The 19270-nt window shown below is 42.7% G+C and overlaps 2 protein-coding genes across 5 annotated transcripts in view; one reads left to right on the forward strand and one right to left on the reverse strand.

The window, feature by feature from the left end:
- The window catches only part of BDP1 (BDP1 general transcription factor IIIB subunit), a 91919-nt gene extending 79748 nt beyond the window's left edge, over nucleotides 1-12171 (reverse strand). For all 3 annotated transcript variants that reach the window (XR_011999159.1, XM_072745366.1, XM_072745367.1), the window contains exons 1-6: nucleotides 11783-12171; nucleotides 7859-8135; nucleotides 5758-5867; nucleotides 4388-4447; nucleotides 2126-2254; nucleotides 841-974 (exon numbers count right to left, since the gene is read on the reverse strand). Coding sequence is in view for 2 of the 3 variants with exons in the window: in XM_072745366.1 (XP_072601467.1) it covers nucleotides 841-974; nucleotides 2126-2254; nucleotides 4388-4447; nucleotides 5758-5867; nucleotides 7859-8135; nucleotides 11783-11994 (922 nt within the window). In the remaining variant the exon portion in view is untranslated. The remainder of the gene's footprint in view (nucleotides 1-840; nucleotides 975-2125; nucleotides 2255-4387; nucleotides 4448-5757; nucleotides 5868-7858; nucleotides 8136-11782) is intronic.
- A 1360-nt stretch (nucleotides 12172-13531) lies between these two features.
- On the forward strand, nucleotides 13532-19270 carry SERF1B (small EDRK-rich factor 1B). 2 transcript variants are annotated; one of them, XM_072745368.1, is made up of 3 exons: nucleotides 13532-13720; nucleotides 16103-16211; nucleotides 19010-19270. In XM_072745368.1, the coding sequence occupies exons 1-3, from the start codon at nucleotides 13672-13674 to the stop codon at nucleotides 19080-19082; spliced, it is 231 nt and encodes a 76-aa protein (XP_072601469.1). In that variant the 5' UTR covers nucleotides 13532-13671; the 3' UTR covers nucleotides 19083-19270. The 2 variants fall into 2 exon arrangements, with proteins under 2 accessions (XP_072601469.1, XP_072601470.1); XM_072745369.1 differs by lacking the exon at nucleotides 13532-13720 and adding an exon at nucleotides 15052-15162.

Raw genomic sequence — 19270 nt, forward strand, 5'->3', positions numbered from 1 at the left:
ACATTCTGCCTTCTGGTCTCAAAGTGTCCTTAAGAAAACTGTCAGTCACAGTCAGTATATTACTGCTTTAATGGAAGCAACCAAGATGTGCTAATTAGTATGTGTAAGAAAGTAGCTAGAAAAACACACAAGAAACCCAAACAGAATAGGATCAAGGAAGTCAGAGGAAGAAAGCATAGAATCTTTCTTGTTGCCCTCATTATTCTGTTATGTTTTTCCCCCCAAATGAATTATTTTTATAAGAATATGCAATACCAGGGGGCACCTGAGTGGCTCAGTCAGTTAAGCATCTTCCTTTGGTTCAGGTCACGATCCCAGGGTCCTGGGATTGAGCCCTACATCAGGCTTTGCTAGCAGGGAGTCTGCTTCTCCCTCTGACCCTCTCCCCTACTCATGCTTGCTTGCTTGCTTTCTCTCTCTCTCTCTCTCTCTCCCCCTCGAATAAATAAAAACCATAAAAATAATAAGCAATACCATTCAATAGGTAGTACAGGCTTTTTTAACAGCCTGGTCTTTATTCTTAAAATTTTTATTATGCCATAAAAGTATAACATTATTGAGAATTAAAAATATTAATTTTCCATAAAATTTTTTTTTTATATAAGGATTTGACAGAGAGGAATACTCCAGCATGACCATAATGCTAATTCTTAAAAAGAGTACTAAGACAAAGCCAGAGATACAGTGTTCCACAGCATTAGGAGAGGGGGTTCCCACTGGAAGGTACCAATAAAATTACCTAAAGAGAAAATAATATGGCTTGCATTTTATTTACCTTAAGAAAATAATTCACTTTATTTCAAATAAATAACCTACACAATTTAAAATGAAATTAGTTACCTTTATTTGACCATGGTTTAGAATAATAGTTTTTCCTAAAGCTCGAATATGTAGTTGTAGAACCACGCTCAAATATGGGGTCATTTTCCTCAACAACACAGGGTCCTTTCGTCCTTAAAACTTCTACAGTTAAACTGAAAGAAACACATTTTTAAATAGCTCTGCACTAAAAACAAGAAAAAAAAATGATATTCGAATAGTTATATTTTGAAATTTACCATGGCAGACTCATATCACAAGTATAATATATATATGAGATATGCATATTTTCTAAGAATCCGCTAATTTTCCCTTAAAAAGTGATTGCCAAGGAATAAAAATAAATGCTAACACTTTCTCAAAATCCTTAACAGCAATATAAAATTTATAAATTATCTTTGGGCCATCAAAAAAAATTTTTGTTTTATTAACTTGGGCATGTCTCCTATATTTAATATATATTTTCATATCATGCTAGACCCAGAATATCAAGAATATAAGCACCTGACATTTATGTTCTATGTTCCTGCACACAAATAAGTTAAATGTTTTTAACTATTTAATGACCAGTATATCATCACAATACAAGAGAAAACACAGAAATAATTACTAATAGGATTGCATTAATGTTTAATCAAAGAACTTTATATTTATAAAAAAGATTTCTTTTTTTATAAGAAAGATATTTTAACCAACTGTAAGATGACTTTCTATCACCCTTTTTTATTTACTTACTTATGATTAATCTTCTTTTTAAAAAAACATACTTTGGACAAACAAATTTCACAATGCCAAATTTGAAAATTTTAATGTTGTAACTGAGAAATGAAACTACAAGGTGATTTAAACTTTGTCATAACAGAAATTATAGAATATTAAACCCATGATTCATTGCATTTTCATTACTTATTTCCAGACAACAAAGTATGGTATTAGTTAATAATATGAAAACATGAATTTTGACTCTGAGACTCAGTCAATTTTTGATACCTATCCATCAGCAGAGGCCAGCATATGATTAGTTCAGTAGTTCATCCCAATTATCGGTAAAGTTAGTAAAACAATGGTGGTTGGTTAATGGATGATAGGTCAAAAGTACAGTCTTCTCATATAAAACATAGCATAAAAACAGCTAAAAATTATAAATGAATCTAACTCACTTTTCCATTTACAACATCCATTAGAAAAATATAAACATCAGTGTCTAAGCAACAATAACTGATGTGGAAACACTCTCTCTGATTAGACAAAGCACATTTATTCTCAGGTTTGAAACCACAATCTGTGTTTGTTTGTTTTAACTTACCTTTCTTCATCCAAAATAATGGATCCATCTTCTGCCACTTTTACTCGAGGAACCAGCAATGGTCCATCATCCACATCATCTTCTGGTACTTCATTATCTGCAGTATCAGGAGTACTCTTACCTTCTTGTCTACCACATGTAAAAGATAGGTTAATTCATATATCCATGACAAGTATTTTCTGAATACTATGAACTTGTGAAATAAATTACTTCAAATCCAATATTCTATTTATTTCCAACTTTCCCTAAAATGTAATTAAAGATCCTACCTGGTAAGGACAGGACTAGAAGAATTTCTCTAATTCTATCCAGGAGCATTTATTAAGAACTCTATATTCTCTTTTGAAAATAGAGAATTGAGCAGCCTGGGTGGCTCAGTGGTTTAGCGCCACCTTCGGCCCAGGGCGTGATCCTGGAGATCTGGGATTGAGTCCCGCATTGCGTTCCCTGCATGGGGCCTGCTTCTGTCTCTGCCTCTCTCTTTCTCACTCTGTGTGTCTCTCATGAATTAATAAAATAAAAAAAAAAAAGAAAAAGAAATAGAGAATTAAATTTTCATTTTTTTAAAATGTTTTTTAAATTTTATTTATTCATGAGAGACAGAGGGGGAGAGCAAGAGAGAGAGAGAGACAGAGAAACAGAGAGGCAGAGACACAGGCAGAGGGAGAAGCACACAAGCTCCATGCAGGGAGCCCAATGTGGGACTCGATCCCTAGTCCCCAGGATCACGCCCTGGACTGAAGGTGGTGCTAAACCACTGAGCCACCCAGGCTGTCTAAATTCTCATTCTTTCTGTCTTAACAGAGTATCAGATAAACCAAACAGATATTGGGAAATTAAAAAAAAAAAAAAAAAAACCTTACAGTTATAAAGCGTTAGTTTCCAGATCATTTATTAACTCTTCATAACAACCCTTGGGCATTGGTATTTTCAAACACACTTGAGGTCTGCAGTAATAAATAATCTTTGCTCTAGGTTACACAACAGTAAAGGCATACCAAGAAGCTAAACACAATTTTCCAAATAATGACTCTGATTCCCAATTACCTTCCATTCAACTACATGGTTTCCTTGGGGTTTCACAGAAGCAAACATAACCTATTAATCTATAAAAATGCAACTAACTGCTAAAGTCTGAGAGTTCTGCTTTAAAACAATATAAGTTCTAAGCAAAATAGCAATCATTACTTAATAACCTTTGAAGTAACAACCAAAAAATCCCAATGTTTCTGGCAATTTTCCATAATCCTTCATCTTGAATTACAAAACTACAATAACTTCCTAGGAAGCCTCTTGGAGACATTTCTTAGTGGTAAGCTAACATTACAGGGCAGTGTGGAAGGCAACAAGAAGCTTATACAAAAAAAATAGATTCTCTAGTGGCATCAAACTATAAAAAGAAAGGTAAAGAAAAGGAAAAAGCAAAATATATAGAAGCTTGTTTGGATAGACACAGAATGGGATAAGAATGATACATTAAACAACTGGTAACATTTGTTGCCTCCATAGAAGAACAAGATGACAGGAAAACAGTTGGAAGATTTTTCTAGGTCTACTTTTGTTCCTTTTGGTTTTTGTACCATTGTATTATTCTAAAACAAAACAAAATCCTTTTTAATACTAAACGCTTTAACTGAAATCATATGACTGGTCATTTCCATATATAATACACGAATAGTGTGGACCTTTCATCTTGATTTAAATCACACATTAACTCTTGTGATTCTATTTAAATATTCCTAGCACATGTAACTTGACTGTAACAAAAAATATCATTTGATTTCATTTTTTAAAAACTCTACCCACCAAAGATTTTATTAAAAAAAAACAGGGATCCCTGGGTGGCGCAGCGGTTTAGCGCCTGCCTTTGGCCCAGGGCGCGATCCTGGAGACCCGGGATCGAATCCCACGTCGGGCTCTCGGTGCATGGAGCCTGCTTCTCCCTCTGCTGTGTCTCTGCCTCTCTCTCTTTCTCTCTGTGTGACTATCATAAATAAGTAAAAAAAATTTAAAAAAAAAAAAAAAAAACAGTAAGAGGGATCCCTGGGTGGCGCAGCGGTTTGGCACCTGCCTTTGGCCCAGGGCGCGATCCTGGAGACCCGGGATCGAATCCCACGTCGGGCTCCCGGTGCCTGGAGCCTGCTTCTCCCTCTGCCTGTGTCTCTGCCTGTCTCTCTCTCTCTCTCTGTGTGACTATCATAAATAAAAAAATAAAAAATAAAAACATTTAAAAAAAAAAAAACAGTAAGATAAAACACTTACTCTCTTGTCTGGACTGGTGTCAATGATTTTTCAGTTTTCTTTTCTTGCTCCAATGAGGAACTAAAAAAAAAAAAAAATTCATTTTTAAATATGTAAAAGATTTAATATTTAACATAAAAAATATTTTAAGGTAATTTACATCATGCCTATTCCCATCCAGCAGCAGAAAAAGAAATTTTAACTTACTTTTTATAAAATGATACACCATAACATCATTATTAATGACAGGATGGTCCAGGAGTCAATTTCTTAGTCAAAAACCTTTATCTTCAAGTGTAAATAATATACAACAGCCTAAGTAAGTAATGTTTTTACTCTCCACTCTTTAGTAAAGGGAGGCTCTCCCGGTCCTGAGGCCTAAAGCAACTTACAGGGCTTGTCTCCCAAATCCTAGACGTCAAATAACTCAAAACCTAGGTGTTTGGCCCTTCCTTCAATAGGCCAAAGACCTGATAAACCTGAAAAAGGCTAGAGTGAAAACAGGCTACTATTCCTACATCCATCTACAAAACCACCAAACATAACAATGAGACATCTGCTTCTCCAGGCTAACTCTGACTAAAGAAGCTTTGTTCCAGGCCCTTGGGTGGCTCAGTTAGGTGGGCATCTGTCTTCAAATCAGTTCATAATACCAAGGTCCTGGGATTGGGCCCCAAGTTGGGCTCCCTGAACCCGCTTCTCCCCTCCCTCTGCCTGCCGCTCCCCATGTTTGTGTGCACACTGTCAAATAAATAAAATCTTTAAAATTGATTAGTTAAAAAAGCTTTCTTCTTGGAGAATTTGTTAATCAAATGCCACTATAATTAGGAGATAGGACATAAAAATTAGACCATTCCTTTAGAATTGGGTTATATATAGTATATAAAGAATGGAAACCATAATAGCAATTAGAGAAAAGTTGTTTAGTTGGTCTTACACAGCTTAGAAATATAATGAAACTTATTTTTAACCTCAGAGGTGATGGATACCAACCCAAGAAAGAAGTTACCTGAAATACCACTAAACTTTCTTAAAAAATTCTACCTAGGGCAGCCCGGGTGGATCAGCGGTTTAGCGCCGCCTTCGGCCCAGGGCATGATCCTGGGGACCCGGGATTGAGTTCCACATCGGGCTGCCTGAGAGGGGCCTGCTTCTCCCTATGCCTGTGTCTTTGCCTCTCTCTCTCTCTCTCTCTTTCTCTCTGCCTCTCTCTCTGTGTGTGTGTCTCTCTCATGAATAAATAAATAAAATTAAGAAAAAAATTCTACCTAAAAGAACATGGTATGTGCTATAAATTTTGTCAACACACTTTTAGAAAACACGGAAACTGTACTCTAAAAGTGGTACTTACAACACACTCAAAGAAAGAAAAACAAGTAGAGTTTACTTACGTCATTGGGTTGTTATCTGGCAGGTAATATATGAAATCTCTCATAGTCATTTTTGAACGATCTGGTGGCTTCTGACTTTCATTTATGGCATATTTGTTTTTCCATTGCTTCTAGACACACAAACACAAATGAAGACCTACTTTTATTTTACAAATATAGAAGAAATTCACATGTACTAGAATGTAAGGTATAGCCCACTATTGCATTCATTCCAAGTGATTTGTTATTCCTACCATAATCATTCCTAATTTAAGGAAGAGCTTTCCTAAACTGAATATAAAGAAGTTGTAGCACATCAAGAAACCTTAGAAACTGGGGGATGCCAGGATGGCTCAGTGTTTTAGCACCTGCCTGTGTGCCAGGGCATGATCCTGGAGTCCCGGAATCGAGTCCTGTATTGGGCTCCCTGCATGGAGCTTGCTTCTCCCTCTGCCTATGTCTCTGCCTCTCTCTCTCTGTGTCTCTCATGAAGAAAAAAATAAAATCTTAAAAAAAAAAAAAGAAAAGAAAAGAAAAGAAACCTTAAAAACTAAAGTGTCTAGGACTGGATAAAAGCTCATTATATAAAAAAATAATAAAAATAATAATAATAAAATAAATAAAAAGCCCTCATTATATAAAATCACCCTAATGTCTTCTAACTACAATAGTTCACTAAGATTTATAAACATATAGCTTTTGTTGACCCTGTAATGAACTGGATTTCTGTGAATTTTATAAAATTCTTGAAGGAAATGTTTAATTTTTTAATTCCCCAGAACAAATCTACCTAAGCATATTGTATTAACATAGAACATTTTGAAACACTTAGATTTTAGAGGTTATACATTCAAAACCCCTTGATGTTTGATAAAAAGCAAATAACCTCTGTGAAGCTATTTCTGTGTAAAAAGTGACGTCTACTTCACAAATATGATAGAATTAAATAACAAAGTACCTCTTAATTAAAAAGGGCATCCAGGGCAGCCCCGGTGGCGCAGCGGTTTAGCACCGCCTGCAGCCCGGGGTGTGATCCTGGAGACCCGAGATCGAGTCCCACATCGGGCTCCTTGCATGGAGCCTGCTTCTCCCTCTTCCTGTGTCTCTGCCTCTCTCTCTCTCTCTGTTTCTCTCTTTTTTTTTTTTTTTAATTTTTATTTATTTATGATAGAGAGAGAGAGAGAGAGGCGCAGAGACACAGGCAGAGGGAGAAGCAGGCTCCATGCACCGGGAGCCCGACGTGGGATTCGATCCCGGGTCTCCAGGATCGCGCCCTGGGCCAAAGGCAGGCGCTAAACCGCTGCGCCACCCAGGGATCCCTCTCTCTGTGTTTCTCATGAATAAATAAATAAATAAATCTTTTGAAAAATAAATAAATAAATAAATAAAAATAAAAATGGCATCCTATAATAAAGAGCTGACATGTGTTGGATTCTATTTGCCAGACACTAGTCTAAATATGTTTGACATGTATTAAGTCAGCTAATCTTTACAACCCTCCAATAAGATACATACCATCCTCAGTCTTACTTTGCAGATGAAGATACAGAAAAGTTAATTAAATGCACAGGTCACATAGTACAGGATGACTCTAAGATTCAAATCCTAAGTATTTAACTGTAGACTTACATGCTTCACTCTTGGTACCATGTTCTCTCAGAAAAATCCATTCTCAAGGTTAAAAAGAAGATGGACTCTACTATACACATACATGCAAATTCTTCCCGTTTATAATTTCCATATTGTCACCTTAGAAAATACTACGAATTCACGTTGCTCAAGTATACCTATCTTAATTCAAATTAATATAACTCGTGTCACTTAGACATCATGAAAAATCAGATTAAAGGCTTAATTTATAAATATGCTTTGTATGCTTTCCATGTGTCTGTGTGTACAGAAATTCTATCTGTGGCCTTCACCAAAAACAATAAAGATACAGATGAATATATAAAAATTAACATACTAGAGAAATTAAGTCTATTGTGCTTATTAATCAATTAACAAGAGATATTAATTGATTATGTGCCATTAAATGCTATAGATATTTTTCCTCCAAATCATGCCTGACGAACATATAAACGGAATTCTAGCCAAGAAAGTAATTTTTTTTCTCCCTTACCTTCTCTTTTCTCAATTCTTCTTTTAACATTTCTCTTAGTTTCTGGGCTTTATAAATTCGGTATCTGTCTGAACATGGCTGTTTCTCTTTTGTTAAAACAGGATTTGGCTGTGGAACTTCTTGATTAACTGTAGATAAGGGATGAGATTCTGAAGGAACACTGACATCAGGCTTAACCAGAGTAGGAGGACTTGATATTCGCTTTCTTCTCTGTGAAACAGTAGAGGAAGATTTACTGGATTCTTCAACATAATTCTCACTGTCAGTCTTTTCATCACTGTTGAAATTTAAAAAAAGAAAAAAAAGGGCACCATGGATCTTTAATATTCTAGTTTCAAAAACTAATGTAATGAAAATCTTTTTTTTAATCAAATGAAAACCTAAAACAGTAAAATTTCATTATCAAAAAAATCAGTGACTTGAGATATAGATTAATGACTACTGCAATAAAAATTGTATTTAGTAAATGTTTTTAACAGACATGTAAATTCTAAAAAGAGACTATTAATCTTTTTTGAACTTCAAGTCCCCTAGGGCAATAGAACATAAAATAGAAATAAGTAATTTCATGCTCGTGTTAACTCCTTCAAGAAAAACAAAAGGCCAAGTTACAAATTAAAGCTTAATCACCCTATTTTGAATCACGAGATAACTGACAATCATTTTTCTAGAAAGTTTATACTGACATCCCCCTGAACGGATCTAAATTACTGAAATTTTACTCTATCAACCTGAGATCAGTCAAACCAAATATACAAAACTTCAAACTTCTAAAATATCTCTACTGCAGTATTTGAGAATATACATTTAGCTACATTAATCAAGCCAAACATTGTCTGAGGCAGAAATCATTTATCTTTGGTTGGGCATAACTACTCACACTGCTATCAAACTCCACTTAAAAACAATACTCAGTCACTCCAAATTACATATTAGGTATGTAGCTCAGATTGGATATACATATTTCAAAAATAGCCTGAAAACGGGATCTCTGGGTGGCTCAGCAGTTTAGCGCCTGCCTTGGGCCCAGGGCGTGACCCTGGGGTCCCAGGATCGAGTCTCACGTGGGGCTCCCGGCATGGAGCCTGCTTCTCCCTCTACCTGTGTCTCTGCCTCTCTCCCTCTCTCTCTCTCATGAATAAATAAAATCTTTGAAAACAAAAAGGCCTGAAAGCAAATTAAGTCAAAGAGATAATTAGATAAGAATTAAAAGCAGTCTACATTTTTCATGTTATGATTAGTTTTACATAACAATGGAAAATGCCTAAAACTATAGAATAAACTTTCCAAGAAATTTCCTTTTGAAACTCCCCCCACCCCCGTAATCTCTGCACTCAATGTAGGACCCAAACTTAGAACCCCAAGTTCAAGAGTCTCATGCTCTTCCTACTAAACCAGCCAGGCACCCAAAGAAATCTCCAATTTAAATTCTTATCTCAGCCTTTATAACCTGATCCTTGCATCATGTGCCATTTCACTCAATTTCATTGAAACTTTTTTTTTTCATTGAAACTTTAAGGACAAAACTTACACTCTGTTTTTACCACTTACATTTACAACTGCAAACACACACACACACACACACACACACACAAAACACCATACTAAACAACAACAAAAAAAAAAAAATCAAAAGTACTCCATAAATGCCCACTGTCAAAAACCAAATATCCTCAACCTCAAATGTCTCAACTACAGAACCTCAATAATTCATTAAATTACAATCATGACACACTAATGTGTAATTAACAGGATCTCTGCCAACTTTATTAACAATGATTAATACCTGTATTTCCTTTTTTAGAAGTTTTGAAAGAAATATTCATGTAAGAAACCTGGAAATCTCTAAAGCATCACTAAGCTAGCAAAATAACACCCCGTACCCAGCACCAGTTTAGGCGAACAGAGGAAGATTGGACAAAAAGGAATAAAATCTTCACCTTCCTGTCAGAGCATACAGAGAATTTACACCATCTCATTGTCATTTAATAGGGTCAGGTTTTATTGTTCTCCTCACATATATATTATAGAAAGAGAGGCTATTAATAGCCCAACATGTCTTAACTTTAATTACTTTGTTAATCACTACCATCACATTTACTTTAAACAATTAATTTTTTGTACACAATTATTCTGCAAGGTCCTACACAAGACAGCTTGTCAGGTTTTTCCTAAAACTCCACGACAACTCTCCAAAGCAGGTAATGTTACCTCCATTTTAACAGGTAAATAAATCCTGCCTGGTCACGTCTAGTAAACGGTTAAATAAAGAAAAAACAAAAACACCCTGAATCCAAATGTGGTCCTGGCACATGTTTTTTCCCTTCAGAAACCATGGCCACTCTAAAGGGGCAGGCCCTCAAACCAAAGCAAGGAACAAGGGGCAGCCCGGGTGGCTCAGCAGTTGAGCACCTGCCTTCAGCCCAGGGCGTGACCCCGGAGTCCGGGATTGAGACCCACGACGGGCTCCCTGTAGGGAGCCTGCTTCTCCCTCCTCCTGTGTCTCTGCCTCTCTCTCCGTGTCTCTCATGAATAAATAACTTTTTTTAAAGATTTATTTATTCATTTATGATAGACATAAAGAAAGAGGGATCCCTGGGTGGCGCAGCGGTTTGGCGCCTGCCTTTGGCCCAGGGCGCGATCCTGGAGACTCGGGATCGAATCCCACATCAGGCTTCCGGTGCATGGAGCCTGCTTCTCCCTCTGCCTGTGTCTCTGCCTCTCTCTCTCTGTGTGTGTGACTATCATAAATTTAAAAAAAAAAAAAATTAAAAAAAAAAAGAAAGAGAGAAGCAGAGACACAGGAGGAAGGAGAAGCAGGCTCCATGCCAGGAGCCCGACGAGGGACTCGATCCCGGGACTCCAGGATCGCGCCCTGGGCCAAAGGCAGGGGCTAAACCGCTGAGCCACCCAGGGATCCCCGAATAAATAAATCTTAAAAAAAAAAAAGGGGGATCCCTGGGTGGCGCAGCGATTTGACGCCTGCCTTTGGCCCATGGCGCGATCCTGGAGACCCGGGTTCGAATCCCACGTCGGGCTCCCGGTGCATGGAGCCTGCTTCTGCCTATGCCTATGTCTCTGCCTCTCTCTCTCTCCTTCTGTGACTATCATAAATAAATAAAAATTAAAAAAAAAAAAAAAAGGTGAGGGCAGCCCGGGTGGCTCAGCGGTTTAGCACTGCCTTGAGCCCAGGGCCTGATGCTGGAGACCCAGGACTGAGTCCCGCGTCAGGCCCCCTGCATGGAGCCTGCTTCTCCCTCTGCCTGTGTCTCTGCCTCTCTCTCTGTGTGTGTCTCTCATGAATAAATAAATAAAATCTTTTTTTAAAAAAAGTGAAAATCCATATCCTGGGACACCCGGGTGGCCCAGCGGTTGAGCACCTGCCTTCGGCCCAGGGCGTGACCCCGGGATCCCGGGATGGAGTCCCACATCGGGCTCCCCGCAGAGAGCCTGCTTCTCCCTCTGCCTGTCTCTCACTAAAAAATAAATAACATCTTAAAAAAAAAAAAAAAAAGCAAGGAACATCTCCCTTCAACGGCCACAAACCAGCAGAACCGAAGTCACACTGGTCTTTTAGGGTGAAATGAGTGTTTTCAAATTTGTTGGAACTACAGCTCCTCGCCGAGGACTCCAGCGGAAGAGAAACGACGGGAAGGCCGCCCGAGCCGTGCCATGAACGACAGCACGTGTGGGCACCTTGGGCTTCCAAGTCGTCCCCTCCGGATCTCCCACCGCTGCGGAGGACGCGGGCCCCTCCCGACCACACAGCCCACGCCTTGCGGACGGAGCCACAAACTGCAGCTCGCGGCGGGCGCCCAGGGCCTCCCGGGCGCGGGTGCCGGCGGCGGAGTCCTCCACCGCGCAGCCTGCGGTCGGCTCTCGCGGGTCGGCCCCGCCGTGGTGCGCCCCTCCGCGCGCGCTTACCTGCTCCGGGGGGCCTCCGCCCGGGGCTCGCTCCCCCCGCAGGCGGCCGCCGGCACATCCGTGGACTCCGCGGGCTTCGGGGAAGGGACCGCCGCCGGGGCCTGGGGCCCGGGGACCTCCGGCCTGCGGTGCGCGGTGGGGGCGGTGGAAGCCCGGGCGCCTGCGGCAGGCCTGACATTCGGCTTCACGCTAAGGCGTGCCCTGCGGAACATGGCGGAGCCAGGGGGCCCGGGGAGGCGGCCCCGCGGCCGCTCTCAGCCCCGAGCCCCGGCCGCTGCCCGGGGAAGGGATTAAGAGCTACGCCCTCTCCACGCGGCCACGCACCAGCCCCGCGGGCAGCTACCGCAGCTTCGCACCCCCGCCGCCGCCGCCTTCCTCCCGCCGCCGCCTCTTCTTCATGACCCTGCCACACTGAGAGCTAAGTCTCCGCCGTACCTCGCTTCCCCGCCCTCGAGGGGGCGCCGGAACTGATGACGCCATCAGCCAGCGCCGCAGGAGGACGTCAGACGCACGGCTCCCGGAGCCATGGTAACTGTCAAGCTACAGGGGCCCCAGCAAACCGGAAATGGGGCCGCGCGGCGAAGCGTCCCTCCGTCCCACCCCCGCCGCAGGAATCCCTGGGAGTTACTGGCGAGGGCGCAGAGAGGGAGGGATTCCTGCAAGCCGCTGGGCCCAAAGCGTAAGGAGACCAGTGCAATCAGGCGGCGCCCGCATGCTCAGCCAGAGAAGCGTGGGACTCTTGATCCGGGGGTCGTATGTTCAGGCCCACGCCTGGGGGGACGGGAAGGTGTTAGAGTATTTTAAAAAAATTTTTTTGACTTTACAAAAATAAGGTCTTGCAGAGTAACGCCTGTTCACCAGCACATCCCCAGAACTTAGAAACTTCAAAGTGAGTAGGGACGCTTGGGGGGCTGCCTTGCGCCCAGGGCCTGATCCTGGAGTGGGGGGGGGGGTCTTGCATGGGGCCCCCTGCATGGAGCCTGCTCCTCCCTCTGCCTGTGTCTCTGCTTCTCTCTCTCATGAATAAATAAATAAAATCGAAAAAAAAAAAGAGAAAAAAGATATTCTAAAGTGAGTAGAACATAGATGACAAATTCAGGTGTGAAGGAACTGGTAAGTGACCTCCTCCAAGAGGAACACGTCGTGGGAGGAAGACTATTCACTTTGTACCTTTGTTTACTTTTTACTGTACCTGTTCAGAAATTATTATAGCTAAAAGTATATAGTTATGTAGTAAATTAACATAAGTATTCCCCAGTCTGCTTCGGGAGATGGCAGTGGAGCCATAAGCAAGGCGTTCTGGTTGGGGAGGGAAAAAGAGTACAACAAAAGAACAAGATAACTTAAGAATTAATTAAATGCTATGAAAGAAACGTAAAGGATAGTATCACAGAGATTAAGGGAAGGCTGGCTTGCTTTTAGTAGGATGGTTAGGGAAGGTTTCTATAAGGAGAAGAAAAATGGCCATAGATGACGTCGGTTTTACACAGTATGGATGGGCCAGTTCTCAAACCGGCTATATAAATCCCCTGACTCATTGCAGCAGACAGGTCTGACTTCTTTCTTGGAAAGGCAAGTTTTTTTTTTTTTTTTTGAAGGACAAGATTTTACAAGAATATCCTGTTAATAACAAAATGTCAAAGGAATCTAATCCTTTATTAATTAATCCTTGCTATGTCATCAAGACAGGGGAAAGAGAGACAAGGGCTTTTCAAAGTTTAAATAACAAGGATGAAAGCATAGAAGAGAGAAGAGATTCCTCTAAGACTGGAAAGAAAATAGAGGTCTCTGGATTCTGTGGGCTCCCTCCGGTACCCTGAGGGAGTGAACAGGACTTCAGATGCTTTTCAAGAAGTTCAACAACTAGACAAAGGAACCCCCTACTGAAGATGTCTCAGGAATCCTGGAGCCACCGGCAGGACCACGGGGTTTTGTACGGTATATTCTGATGATGCATTGTCTTTCCCCAAACATTCCGATTCCACCTGACACTCTAGGGCATTCCCACAATTCTATACCTAAGGCAGTGGACAATGACAAAGATTTAACTTCTCATTAGTATCAGGATGGGAACAAAGTCGGATTTCATTTTATTATTGAACTATAAAGTCAGGCACACCTGGGTGGCTCAGTTGGTTAAGCGACAGACTCTTGATTTTGGTTCCAGTCACGACCTCTGGGTCATTAGGTCCAGTCCAGAATGGAGGCTCTGCACTCAGCTTAGAGTCCACCTATCCTTTCTCCCTCTGCTCCTCCCTCTGCACATTCACTCTCTACCCACCCCACCCTCTGTCTCAAATAAACAAAATCCTTTAAAATAAAGTCCTAAGATATTTCTTACACTCCCAAGTTTGTGGAGTAAGTTCATAATGGCATCACAGTAACTTCAAAAGTCTTCAGTTTTCTCTGGCAGACAATCCCAACTTTTCTTGTGTACATCAGCTGTATCCTTAACAACTTGCAGTGTATTTTCAGCCATAAAAAAAAAACCCTCAATTAGACTGGACATTAAGACCACATACAGAAGCAAGAACGCTGCCACTTCTCTTCCAATCCCACATTCTCTTCCCATCACACAACCCGAGCACAGAGACAGTAACCTAAAACTCCCAAAGTCGTGTCGACCGTGACAAAGGCCCTGGGATCAAATGGGAAAATGAGCAGATTCAAGAGTCCGTCGTAAATCTGAATCTCCCTTGTACGAGTCCCTGCCTGTTAGGTCGCTCGCTCTTAGTCTCAGGGTCTCCATCTCCTCCGTAAAATGAGAACAATGAGGTCTACCTTACAGGCTTGGTGTAGGAATAGCGTAAGAAAACGTGTCAAGAGCCACACAGCTGCCTGCTGCAGAGTCCCCCTCAATCTGTCCTGCCCCCTTCCCGCTCCTCCCGCTTCTGCAAGGCATACTCGAGAGAAAGGTAACGTCCGCCGTCGAACCCTTAGATACAGCTGCACTTAGTGTGGTTTCTGTCGTTAGCAAACAAATGAGGGCTGGCCAGGCACCAGCGCTCGGCCCGCAGCGGGTGACGTCCGCGGACGCCCGGCCCGCCTTCCAGGGAGCGCCCCGGGTGCGGACTCGCCTCGCCGCGAGCCTGCAGGTCCCAGCCCCAGCTCCGCGGCGGAGGCTGCCCCGCCTCCCCGCGGCGCACGCGCAGTCGCTCTCCCTGCTCGCGGGAGGCGGGGCCACGGACGGTGGGGGCGGGGCCCGGCGGAGGGTCGGCGTGGGGGCGGGGCCACGGGCGGCGCGGGGAGCGGAGCCCGGCGGAGGGGCGGGGCGGGTTCCGCGTTCCCGGGCGGCGGGTGTGGACGGCCGCTGAGCGTGTCTGGAGGCGGTTGCTCTCGCGCGGAGCTCTCTCCCGGCGGGGCCGCCGTCGGCATGGCCCGTGAGTGCGGGCGGGGAGGGCGGCGGGGAGCGTCCGCGGAGGAAGCCTCGCTGCGGGGCTGGCGGGGCGCGGGGGCCGGGACTGGCGGGGGCCGGGGAGGGGGACCCTGTCCTCCGTCCGCCGGGGACCGGGACGCTTAGCCTCGGCCGCGCCTCCGACGTGGGCCGCCGCTGCCGGGGTGCGAGCGTCCGCGGTAGAGAGCCGCTCCCGGGAGGGGGGGCTAGAGGACCGCGGCCCCCGGAGGGGCCTTAAGGACGGGAAGCCCCGACGGAGCCCGCTCCCTGGTTCTTTTGTTTGTCCCTTTCAGTCCGTCCTCCTTCCCGTCCACGCGTTTCAAAAAGGTAGAGCTGCGGTCGCCCGGGGGGCTCCGCGGTGGAGCGTCTGCCCTCGGCCCAGGGCGTGACCCCGGGGTCCCGGGATCGAGTCCTGCGTCGGGCTCCCTGCACGGAGCCTGCTTCTCCCTCTGCCTGGGTCTCTGCTTCTCTCGCTGTCTCATGAATAAATAAAATCTTAAAACAAAAACAGACCAAAAAAAAGAAAAAACTAGAGCTTAGTTTGATGCAGCGAGCCGTGTGGACCGAGGAGCGGAATGCCCGTTGTGCTTACAGCCCGAGAGCACGCCGCCCGGTGGGATAACTCGCCTTAGGCGTCCACCCCACGGGCGCATCTGCTCGACAGCTACAACTTCAGATGCGTTTTTAAACGAGTGGTTTTTTGTTTTTTAAAAAAATCTTATTTATTTTCTTATGAGAGAGAGAGAGAGGCAGAGGGAGAAGCAAGCTCCATGCAGGGAGCCCGATGTGGGACTCGATCCCGGGGCCAAAGGCAGACGCTGAACCGCTGGGCCACCCAGGGATCTCCTAAAGTACGAGCGGCCTAACGGGATTAGTGTGGAGTTTTGAGATGGGAAAATTAGAGCAGGACTGTTTGACTTTTGTAGGAGGAAACCAGCGAGAACTCGCCCGCCAGAAAAACATGAAGAAATCCCAGGAAATTAGCAAGGGAAAAAGAAAAGAAGATAGCTTGACCACCTCTCAGAGAAAGCAGAGGTAAGTGAGTGACACTAATGGGATTTTCAAGTCACTGAAGCTGTCATTTTGGAGAATGGAAAGAAATGTTTTTTCTCCCCCCCCCCCCTTGGTAGAACTAGTCTTAGCCTGCATAGAGGGGTAGACAGTGGAACGTCTGTGAGGCGCATGCCAGAATTATGTAGCCTTCCCGAACCACGGGTGAAAAATTGCCAGCTCTCAAGCTATAGTCTTTCTTTTTTTTTTTTTTTTTTTTTTTTAAGATTTTATTTATTTATTCATAGAGAAACAGGCAGAGGGAGAAGCAGGCATCATACAGAGAGCCTGATGTGGGACTCGATCCAGGGTCTTCAGGATCATGCCCTGGGCTGCAGGCGTCGCTAAACCACCGCACAACGGGGGCTGCCCTAGACTTTTTTCTTTCTTTAAGATTTTATTTTTTAATTCGTGAGAGACACAGAGGGAAAGACAGAGGGAGAAGCAGGCTCACTATGCAGAGCCCGATGCAGGACTCAATTCTGGGACCACTAAGCCACCCTGGCGTCCCTCAAACTATAGTCTTGAGGAGAATCTCATGCTGATTCATCACTACAACCCTAAGAACTTCATTTAGCAAAATAGCCGAATGCCTTGCCTATGGAGGGCACTTGTTCAGTGCTAGGGATACAGTGTTTTCAAAGTGGACACCCTACCCAAACTGGTGAAGATGACTGGTTGACTCAATCATAGGGATAAAGGTTCTGAAGAAAACACTTAGCTATCTTGTCTTCCGAAGATCCATTGCGTTAAAGAAAAATGCAGGTGCACAGCCTTGATATATGATTACTTGTGAGAAATAATACAAAACTGCTACAGAAATACTTTGGGAGTATAGCTTGAATTTTTTCAATGCATATTTATAAACAAGTTTAATTTTATTCTAAAATCAAATTTTGTCTATGTACAACTTGGAGGTCACTTGAAGAATTGACCAGACATGCTTCAGTGGGGCTTCTCGGTTGTCTGCGAGCCTGCGTATTAGAACCACCTGGGAAACCCTGAGGGCTACTCAAGCCTGTGCCTTAAATCCAGTTTTGGTTTAATTGGTCTGGGGCTGAGCATAACAGGTGCTCTAGGTATATCTTATTGTGCCTAAGTTAAACCTGCCTTTAGAAAAAGCTCCTCAGGTGATGCTGATGGGCACCTATAGTTAAGAATCATCGTTTAGAGGTGCGTGGCTAGCTCAATTAGTGGAGCATGCAACTCTTGACGCCTGACTTCAAGCCCCACATTGGGTTAATGATCACCTCTCTTTCTATGTTAAAGTGATGAGGTTTGCCTTCAATTTCTGTTTACCCACACTGGAGTAAAAATGAGCGTGGTACAAATCAATGAACATGAAATTTTTAATGGAGAACCCTAGTCCATCTTGGCTCAGTAATAGTCCCTGTTAAGAGGATATCCACAGGTTAGAAAGCTCTGTGCTGGCTACTCTACATGTATTGTCTCTCTTGTTATCCTGAAAAGCAGCATTAGCCTCAATGTATAGAATAGGAAGCTGAGGCTCTGAACTTCAATAACATTGCTAAGAGTACAGCAAGCACAACAGAGCTCCATTTCAAACAGAAAAATAGCTATCACTATTTTCCATGATACTTAATTTCTTTGTAGTCTTGTTTTTCCTTCATTCTCTTTGCTATTGGCTTTACAGAAATGTCTACTGTCATGGACAGAGCTACTCACCCTGAATTAAAATCTTAAACTAAATCTGTGTGATAATAGGGAAGAGCTTGAACTTTGAAATTGGACAAGGGCAGCCCCAGTGGCTCGTGGAGGTTTAGCGCAGCCTTCAGCCCAGGGTGTGATCCTGGAAACCCAGGATGGAGTCCCGTGGCGCGCTTCCTGCATGGAGCCTGCTTCTCCCTCTGCCTGTGTCTCTGCCTCTCTCTCTCTTTGTGTCTCTCATGAATAAATAAGTAAAATCTTAGGAGGGAGGGAGGAAGGAAGGACGGAAGGAAGGAAGGAATTGGACAGACTTGAATTTTATGTGATTTGAGGCAAATTATTTAGCTCTAAGCTTTTAGTTTTTTGTTTTTTTAATCCGAATCAGGAGAATAACAACAGAGTTGCTATAGGACTTAATCCAGAGCCAGCAAAGTGGCACATAGTGGGGATTGGTTACAAAGTCATTTCATGTATTTTTTAAAATAAGGATTTCCTGGACCATCTAGCCCAGGTAGTCTGGTTGTAGTTCACAGTTAATATGATATATGGAGGTTCAGCTAGAGACACAAAAGGTTAAGGAAATGCCCTAATATCTTTTGTTTTTTAGTGTAACCCATTTTTAAATCATTTGCTATCAGGCTTTTAGGTTTGCTGTGAGGCAATTCAGTTTCTTACAGCGATATCCTAACGTTGGGTACCATTTTGGATATCTATGAGACTTAAATGCTTCTTCTTTCAGGGAAAAATAGAGAACATTAACTTTGTTGACAACCAGGAGTAATTGCCATTATTCCTGTAGATAGCTACCTAATGTCAGATGTATATATTGATAGCTATTTTACAAAACAACCCAAATAAGTACTGTTCTGATTTTGAAATGTTCTTATTTGCCCAAGAATGTGGTAGCAATAGAGATGGTTTTCAAAATAAGATGTGGCTTCAGAGCCCTTCTATTCCTTGCTTTCCCATTCTCTTGCCATGAAAACAAAGACATGACTCTTTTATATCTTTTAATTTGTTTTTTAATATGCTTAATGGGTTATGTATAGAAAACAAGTGACAACATATAACCAATTTCTCTATAACAACCTAACAGCCGTTTTCCCCCATTTTAGGGACTCTGAGATAATGCAACAAAAGCAGAAGGCAGCTAATGAGAAGAAGTCTATGCAGACAAGAGAAAAATGATGACTATGGAAAAACCTGGGTGCTACTGCCAACTAGGTGTATCATAGGCTCTAAGGTCAAAATTTTGTGGAGCGAACAATCATATGTTATATCCTTACAAAACTATTTTAGACTTTACCTTTCAGCCTGACTTAGTGTAATGTTTCATAACCATTCTTCAAATAATAAAACACTAACTGTGCATGTGA

This window comes from Vulpes vulpes, unplaced genomic scaffold (assembly GCF_048418805.1).
Source record: "Vulpes vulpes isolate BD-2025 unplaced genomic scaffold, VulVul3 u000000652, whole genome shotgun sequence".
NCBI classification, from domain to species: Eukaryota; Metazoa; Chordata; class Mammalia; order Carnivora; family Canidae; genus Vulpes; species Vulpes vulpes.